Here is a 9,786-nt window from a genome sequence, read left to right on the forward strand (position 1 = left end):
GATTCCTCTCCCTTGCAGATGGACCCCCATGAGAACATCTTACTTAGCACTCTTGAAATAAAAAACGAAATGGCCACATCTGAGGCTGTGATGGGACTTGGAGACCCCAGGAGCACAATGCTGGCCTATGATGCCTCCAGCATCCAGTATCGGAAAGCTGGGTTGCCCAGGCATAGTTTTGGCCGAAATGCCCTGGAACGACACGTGGCACAAAAGAAAAGTCGCCTGAGGAGACGCGCCTCCCAGCTGAAAATCACCATCCCCGACTTGACTGATGTGAATGCCATAGATCGGTGGTCCCGCATTTTCTTCCCAGTGGTTTTTTCCTTCTTCAACATCGTCTATTGGCTTTATTATGTGAACTAAAACATAGCCTCCCCTGGGAAGCAAGGACTAGATTCCTCCTCAAACCAGTTGTACAACCTGATGTAGGACTTGGAAAACACATCAATCCAGGACAAAAGTGATGCTAAAATACCTTAGTTGCTGGCCTATCCTGTGGTCCATTTCATACCATTTGGGTTGCTTCTGCTAAGTAATGAATACACTAAGGTCCTTGTGGTTTTCCAGTTAAAATGAAAGTGATTTGTACACATGCTGGCAAGATTGAGCCTGAATGTTTCACTTTATCTTCTTAGTATGCGGCCATCTACAAAGGGGAATTATTTAGAAGATATTCTTAGAAGGCTCAATAACTCTCATACATTTCACTGAGAAGTGATCATATCCAGATACTTCCCCGTCTTCACTCCTAGGGTTGGCATGCTGTTGAGATAGCACTGTGCTTATGAAACATTATCTGCAATGCCATGCAAACGTTCTTACTGAAGATGGTCTGTGCCTGGCTTACTAAGATGATACTAGTGCCATGGGAAGATAATTCCCACTGGATTCTAGAAGGTCCTCATGTAATTTGAATAGGATGGGGGAGTCAAAACAGAGACTCAGGAAACCAATTTGGCCAGTCTTTGCTTGAGCACAGGGAATCAACTATGACGTCTTCTCTTGACATTTAGAGACGGGGAGACTTCTGAACATTATCATGCATGGTAGCCAAAGAAATTTTTCTGAAAAGCTATTTCCTAGGTGGTTAAAGTAAGAGCTAACAACCCAGAGCAGAGTGGAAAATTCAGAAATGACTGTTGTAGCAAAATTAAAGCAAGAGAGCAGCATGACCCTTATCAGTCCCACACAGCATCTGGTCTATACATACTGTGTTCAGCGGCAAAAGGTAGAGCGAGAGAGAATTTGTCCAACCTCACAAGCTTTTGACAGCATACATACAGAGGTTTTTATAGTTTATCTAATCAAAAGCTAACCACAAAATAGAAAAGTTAGCAGAATTAGAAGTGTCTTAGATGTAGGTTAGATTGGGACTCATGCAAATATATAGAGAACACAAAGCCAGCAAACAGTTGCTTTTCTCAAACAATGTCAGCTGTCTCTGCAATATTTCCCTATAAGTTTATTTCTGAATTTAATAGGGTATTTTCAAAGAAGCATTTGTTCATTTCTTTAAAGGATTAATAGTTCTTTCCAGCTTTTCTTCCTTCTGAAATTCTGATTATATTCTTAGGAGACAGATAAAGTAAGGCTTTGGAGAGATTGCATGAACTATATTTCCTTCTTTGCAGTGAACTTCACCTTTGTATTTTCATAGCAAACAATACTTCAAAGATTATGTGCACAAGTAGAGTTAGTTTGTGAGTTTGTTGAGTTTGAATTTTTAAGGATCCTTTCATTGGGTATGTTGCAATCTGCCTATGGAAGAAAATATGGAAACTAGTGGAAAATAGGACGACAACAAAGCCGCCTAAACGTGATGAATGTTATGAGCCTCAGTTGATATTGCAGAAAAACATATAACTGATAATCAGGCAGGCACTATGTATTGTTTTTTATTCTATCTTTAAATTATGTCATTCTGTTTCTTTCTATACTAATTGGACATATGCATACATATGTTGGACAGGAAAGAGAATAAGCTAATATATTTTATTTCTATCAATGTGAGGTTCATATTTTGCTTTTCTTGGAGAAAATAGTGAATTGCTAAATTTTCCTTAAAGTTTGATTTGATTGAACTTTTTCTTGGTGGATGACTTTGCTATTTCTATTTCAAAACAAAAAAACACCTCTTTTCGGAGTAACATTCCTAATTGTGCATCGTAGCCAAGGCCAGTATCTGCCTGTGAATAAAATGTATGTTTTCTTCCCTTGATGATTCAGCAGCTTGGAGTATGATGGAGTCCTGCTGCCCTTACCTTCCAACCATCAGAGAATAACAACCACACAAAAGCTTTAGCATTCAGCTTTCTGAATTTGCCCCAAGATGGGATGGAATTTTTTTTCACCAGCATAGGGAACTCTGACCCTTATTTTTTTGATTGTACACTTGAACACCTCTAAGTGTGATCTTTGGGCAGAATCCAACCAAGGTTCTGCCCACGGGCTCAGAGTAGCAATTCCTCAAGTTTCTCCAGGGACACACTTTCTCCTAGGCAACCATTCGGGGGCATCACACTACTGAAAGTGCCTGCCCCTTGTGGCCAGGGGTTAAAGTTTGAGTAGCATATATCAGGAAGGAGCATATCGATAACTCAGGTGCACAACTCCAAAATGCCATTCTGGAAAGGCTTTTCTAGAGACAACACAGAGCTCAAGTCTAGAAGTGGGCTCTTATTTGCAATTATTGTAAAAGCCATAAAAATCCTTGATATTGTCATTTATGGTTACAACAAAATTTTGATGTCCAGGGAAGTCAACAGAGTAACTTTAGATCAAAGTGGAGAGAAGCAACTTCACATCATAAGCCTCAAAAGCACATGACCAAGGATTCATTTCTGCTCTTGGTGATAAGAAAGAAACTAGGAAAAGGAGAAAGGTGGGAACTTGGAACACATACCCTGGAGCGAAATCCACATATTGGCATTCATGACCATGTAGATAGAAACAACTGACTCATCCTGCCCAGAGAGAACAGTAGATATAGAATTTATTCTGAAACTACATTTTTACTGTAGTAGGATTGGATTGTAGTCACCAAACTGGGGAGGGTTGGGGAGGGGTGCTAGATCTCAAAAGCCCACAAAGATCAGTCAGCTTGATAGCCAGTGGTTAAATTTAAGGACCACAAAAGTGTGTTTTGGAAATTCTGATATGGTATTACTATCAGTTTATACATATATGTATAGTTTTTCTTTTGGTTATGAAACAGCCAGATAGCCAGCAATTAAGGTGTTTTTTCATCCTTGTGAAATTCATAGGCAAATTCTGACTCTAAAATGCACAGTCTAAATGAAATCTCTGATCTCAATCTGTATATATGTATTGTACATGACTCTAGTAGGTATGAAATGCATTTTCAGAATTGAAAACTCATGCAACATAATCATGTGTTTGCATAAGGAATGTTACAATTCTTTCTACTGCAATTTAACAACAGGGGAAAAGACTTAAGCAGTGCCATCTAGACCTTTTCTCTTCTCATTTCTTCAAATGCAGCGCTAAGTAAAAAAGATTATAATAACAAAAATGGTTTATGAATCAAAAGACTTTACATTCTAGCATTAGGACACAAAAAAATCTGTCTGCTAACAAAAGCACAAAATATAGAGAAAGTTCAGTGGAATGTGTAATGAGGAAATGAATCATATTTATTTTAAGCAAGACCTGCATTAAATTGGCGACTAAGACAATTTCCATTTTCTATAGGTAACTGTGTTCCAGTTTTATGACTAACTTCATATTCAACAACAAAAACAGCAAAACAATCAACAAATAACAGGTCTTACAACATATCTACATGTATATATGTGTATATATAGATCCATATAAACATACATACATATATATATGCATTCATATGTTGGAAAACAAAAGGAATAAGCTAATATGTTTTATTTCCTTCATTAAACCAGAGTATGAATATTTTTAATTTGACAACCAACAAATCAACATATTGAAACAAGTAATACAGGGTACTGAGCATTTCTCTATCAGCAAATCAATGCCTACAGTTCCTATGAACCATTGCACAGTTTGACACTACAATAGTACTGTACCTCAGAACATCGGAAATTAACTAGTTCTCACATTGCTTGTCTACTGCTCTCTTTTTCAAGGAAACAAATAACATTGTCCATTGGTGATTTAAAAACAAATATGTCTTAAGAAAACAGAAAATGATAAATATATATATATATATATTCCTCCTAGGAGGAGGAAAAAAAAAAACTAAACCCCACCATGTTGGTTAGGGCAAATGTTCTTAACGGTAGCAATCATGCCATTTTGCTAAATGTACAGAATACATGTAATGTGAGCAACCATAACTTTCACTGAGCGTGTGTAAATATTAAAACAGATTTCTTAAATATTTTTAACTTCTAATTTGTATTTTATGGTAAGGCAACGTGCTAATTCTGTTTATGGCTTAAGTTAATGTGTTATAATATGATGTAAATAATTCAACATGCTGTAAATGAATAGTCGATAGATACAAATTGTTTAGTTTTCTCTTTCTTAATTTTATTTATTTTTTACTAAGTACAGTTACTGCAGTGCCCCAGCAGAGTAATTTAAACACCCTTTTGCGTAAATGGTTTGGGATCCCAGACAGAAGGGTTTCAATTTCAATTTGCTATCACACACTCACACACATATCCACATACACACGCACACACATACACACATTCAAACACACACACTCTTTCACCTGCCCACTCACTCACTCCCACTCTCGGCCTCTCCATGAGAAACGCTGTAGTGTTAGTGTAGTCAATGTAACAACCAAGAGACAGCCTTAGAAACGGCAAGTGGGAAAAGCAGAAATGATCATTGATAACTTGATGGGGTTTTTTATATGTCAGAGTTCAAGAAACCAAAGGCTGTAACTTAAATCTCAATTTTCAAAGAGTAAAAGTTTATATTGATGACACTACAGAAATAGAAGTGCTTATTATTCATACTTGCTCCAGAAATTTGTTACACACAATACATACTAGAAGACTTTTTTTTAATAATAGCGTTTTATCCTTAGATAGTATTGTTCCTTTCAACCAAAGACTCCAGAATTATTAAAAAAGTAAAAAGGAAAGAAAAAAGGAAAAATAGGGGAAAATCGAAAAAAAAAAAAAGACACTGCTTCACACCAAAGCTTTAAAAAATATTTTCCAAATACACTAGGAATATTGTAAAAAAAAAAAAATAGTAAGGAGCCAAGAGACTACTGATTAAGATACTGCTCTAAAGAAAACATTTAAGAAAAAAACAGCACTCAAATATCTATTAGTTATTTGGAAATTCAAGTAAAACATTTCTGTAGATATATGCAAAATTTGGGCATCAGATTTTAATTTGCTTTGTGAAGTTCTTTTGTGTTACAGATAAATATGATCCAAAATGATGAAAACAAAACTCTGTGTTTTTTTAACTTTCAAAAGCAAATGTCTCTCTCCTGTCACATGTCCAGTATCTGATGCCCATGTGTGTGTCCTTGCACCATCTGAAGCAAGTTGATGGTTCCATCAGCTTGTGTTTTCCCTTTTCAGTTCAATAATTTGAGTTCAATGATGGTCATTTTAAACATAATTCATTCAAACAAAGTTGCAAATAATTTAAATTCTATAACATTTTGTATTTTTATTTGCATGGGTGTTTAAATACTTCTGTTATGAATATTGTCCCTGCACAGTTCTGAATTGTCCTTTTATAAAAAGTGATATTCTAGTTTCTTCACAATGTAGTGATTATCAGCCTTACTAATGACCTTGTAGCCTTTCTTAATATGCACATAATGCACATTTTCCAATGGCTAGAAAATGCAAAACACAAGTGGATTTCATTGCATCTATTTTCATGTCTTTCTAAAAACAGGACTATTAAAATCTCTGGGATACATGAGATCGTAACAAATGAGGAATATAAATGAATAGCACATAAGAATTATTTTCTTGACTTTAAACTTATTACAGCCAGTTTCAGCATGTAAATATACAATAATGTTGGCTAGTGTGTAATTCTTGAACTAAGAAATATAAATAAAACTTAAAAGGATGTGTGTGTATATGTGGTTTCCTTGGGTTCAGAATATTTTTTTTAGTCTATTAGTATGAGTTAGATTGCAGAATCATGGCTTTTGTGAAAAGCCTGGAAACTTGGGGCCTGATATCCAGCAGACTTGAGTTTGAGCATTGACTCGTCACATATTAGGTGTATGATTGTGCAGCTGCTGAATCTGTTTAATTCTCAGTTTTCTTATCTGCAAAGCAAAGATGTAATTGCACCTCCCTCATAGGACTATTATAACGATCAAATGAAATAACCTATGAGAGGTCCTTAGCACAGTACAGGATACGTGGTAAGTGGTGTGTAGACAGTAAGTACTGTTGTCATTGCTGCTGTTTTAATTATCATCAGTACTAGAACATTCAGCATGTATATCACAAATTCTTACTGTATCTAAAACTTTATTAAATGTTCTCTTAGGTTAGATATTTTATGTTAACGATAATTAATTCAGAACTTGACTTCAATCATGAAAACATATGATAAACCTAAGGTGCTCATTCATTTAAGACTCAACGTGTCTGCTGAAGACAGCATGCTAAGGACTTAACAAATTTAATACTCATTTAATCCCTACCATAGTCCTAAAAGTAGAAGAAACTCAAGATCAGAAAGAATCTGTACGTTGCCCAGGATAGTCAAAGAATGTGGATTCCTACCCAAGCTGGATTCCCCCCCACATCCTTGCAAGCTCTTTCCACCTCATCATTAAAAGTGGGTGAACAGTCTTGTTCACTTCTCATTCATTTTGGTCATTTCTCAAGAAACAATTGCTGAGAGCCCACCATCTGCCAGACCTTGTGCTAGTACTGGAGAAACAGAGGTTGAGCGCACATGGTTCCTCCCCTCTCAGATTATAAGGCAGCTCTCAAACTCATGGGAACTCTCCTGAGGCCAGCGAATCATTTGGTGAGTGTCTTTCACCCTTAGTGACTTTAGAATGTCCCACCAGCACCTCATAGATGCTGACTATGAACAAGGCAGCCTGTCAGGACACAATTGTCTAATAAAGTCATGATTAAAAGGAGCTATAGCTACCAAGGAGTGAGCACTACTGAAAAGACCCAACTATGGGCTGAAGGAAGACCCAGTTCTTCTCAGTTTACATTGTAAATTGCAAATTATGTAATCCAGAAATGCAAAATACTTACAGTTGCGTTTGACAGCCCTCGTGCTACGTTTCAGCATTTCTGTCCAGCAGAGAGAATATGTTTTCTTAAATAGATGAAGAACATGTTCAAATAGCTCATAGTGCATGTGTGTGTGTGTGTGCGTATGCACGTGAACCCATGTAGGTGGGGGGATGGTGAGAGAGCCAACAGGAAATGCTACCACTGATGCAGTTCATGGTCTATAACTTACCTTGGGAAGGGAAAATCCCCAAATATTTCCCCTCGAAAGTGCTGATCAATTCACAACGGGAAAATTCCCTCACTCTCATTCCAACTACCATGATTTCTTATAACCCTTTAGATATCCTTGCTGTCTTCTGAAACTTGTTCTAATCCTGAAATATCATATGAATTTTTTGTGCAGAATATTTCTCTAAGCCATGAAATCCACCTCCCAGAATAATAAAACATCTCAGGGATGACAATAGGCATACTCCGTCCATAATCCTTGATTTGCTAAAGCAAACAGCTGCAAAAAAATGTAAACACATTACTGTCCCTTAAAATATCTGTGACAGAGCATTAGCCAAATGTGCAGCCCTCTCTCACGCTTCCCACCACAGCATTGCCCCACCACATAGACGAGAAGCAAGGAATAATCATGAGATGACAAGTTCAGACAAGCCCCAGAATGATTAGGCTTCTTTGGAGGGTCTTCTAATCAATGTATTGATTTGTGCATATTCTGATCTTTTCTTTTGTTTCAAGTGGTTAGCTAGGTCATTAGCGTTTTTTTATATATTTATTTTTTCACTTCAGAAATTTTTATTGGAAAGAAAGAAGAAGCCACTGGGATATAACTCAGAGATGATGCATGGTGTCCTGTACACACTGAGGGAAATGAATGTCTTTAAGGATAAGGAGAGAGAGAGAGGGAATGATTTGTCCGAGACTGGGAAAAAGGAGAAGGGTAGCAAGTTCTATGGGAGTCGAGACTTGAATACCATTTAGTGGTAGTGATGGGGGAAGTGGCGGACCTCAGAGCAGATGGCACAATGAAGCTTTGGAGGCCGGTCCCTCGCATGCCTGTATGGTGGCAGTCTTATGACCACAGCAAAAGAATCAAACAGGCTGGAACACCTCAGTAATAAAGAAATGTGGTTTTCCCTATATGGCTTCATTTAAGAAGTTAAATTCATCACTATACTCCCATCTGAGACCTAGTGGATCCTTGGTCCCTCTACCCCAGTAAGTGGCATGAGAAATGGCAGGATGAATTTGATACTGGATCAGTAATATACTATTTCTAAGAATAGATGTCCAAAGGGGATAGGGGTAATTGGGACCAGTTCTAAAAGTTAGAAGGTTAACAAGAGACACGAAATTTGGTTAGAGATTAATATATCTCATTGTCCTATGTCTCAGAAACTCAAATGCATACTCAGGGCTTAATAGGAGTTGTAAAAAGTAATATAGGCCTGGTGTAACATAACAGAGAGTGGTGGGAACTGTGGGTAACTGGGGAGAACAACCTCTTTCTAAAGATGCAGCCACTACTGAGCCCCATCCAATTGTTGTCTTGAGGAATTGCAAGCCCAGTGTTGCCAGACTAATCTGAGAATGCAAGAAACCCCCCGAAGCACTGAATCTTACTTTCTGGACAAGTACAGGATGATCAGAGAGACACTGAAACCTTCATCTTTCTCGCACAAAGAAGCCCACGGTGATGCTCTCTAGCTTTAATCCTCAAGCTGAGGTTGGGGAAGGAGCACACCCCAAGCTGCATGAGAGTACGTAGACTGCACAAGCTTCTATGCTGTTATAACTGAGGCAAGATCATTTCCTTCCCTTTCCTGGAAGCTGAACTTTATAAATGTAAGAAAGCAAAGTGAGACTTTTTGCAGTCTCTCAAGAAAGATGTAGAAACCTTTTTTTTAGTATAAACAGGCACAGAAAATTGCAAGCAGAAGTTTTCACCATGTGAACAGTCTCATTGGCTTTTAGATTGCTCCCTTCAAAGGTCTTGGTCTCTCTCCCCTACCCTCTGAATCAGAAGCCCCTTACCCTGCCCCAACACATCTTGGACCCACCCAGCAGGGAAGTGGACTTGACTGAGAATAACACGCAAAGCCACCTGAAGAGGGATTTTGGTGAGGAGCCTAAGAATTATCAAGAGGCAAGGAGCTGTTGGGAGAGCAACAGATAGAGAAAAGGGGAGGGCAAGGAGAGAAGCTCGAGGGGACTCCACCGCTTAAGGAGTGGTGTTACGGACTCTAAGGTTCTTACTATGTCAAAAACTCTGGAGATGAAGCAGGGGGACACCAGTTAAGTGGGCAATAGAAGCCACTCACAAATTTCCACCTCCCCAAAGACCCTATGGAGACTGGAGCTTGGTGAATGAACCCGAAGTGAAGAACTAATAAAAAATTATCCAGAAATTTCTGAGGTGAGGCAGCAGTGGTAGGAGAGGGGAACTCTAAATGAAAAGGAGATATTTGTTCTAATTAAAATAATAAACGTATATAGGTGATAAACAAAACAGTTTGAAAATCTCTAGTCTACAGTGGTGAGCTGAGGAAGCTGGACCCACACTTGATGTTCTTGG

The 9,786-nt window shown here is 38.0% G+C and overlaps 1 protein-coding gene across 6 annotated transcripts in view; it reads left to right on the forward strand.

Moving 5' to 3' along the window:
• GABRB2 (gamma-aminobutyric acid type A receptor subunit beta2) overlaps positions 1 to 6,057 on the forward strand; it is a 250,025-nt gene extending 243,968 nt beyond the window's left edge. For 3 of the 6 annotated variants that reach the window (XM_005599237.4, XM_070232965.1, XM_070232964.1), the window contains one exon: positions 19 to 6,057. In XM_005599237.4, the coding sequence (XP_005599294.1) occupies positions 19 to 366 (348 nt within the window). In that variant the 3' untranslated portion in view covers positions 367 to 6,057. The remainder of the gene's footprint in view (positions 1 to 18) is intronic. The other 3 variants (XM_001503408.5, XM_023617283.2, XM_070232962.1) reach the window with 1 other exon arrangement.
• The last annotated feature ends 3,729 nt before the right edge of the window (positions 6,058 to 9,786 follow it).

The sequence above is a fragment of the Equus caballus genome, chromosome 14 (genome assembly GCF_041296265.1).
Source record: "Equus caballus isolate H_3958 breed thoroughbred chromosome 14, TB-T2T, whole genome shotgun sequence".
In the NCBI taxonomy this organism is placed as follows: Eukaryota; Metazoa; Chordata; class Mammalia; order Perissodactyla; family Equidae; genus Equus; species Equus caballus.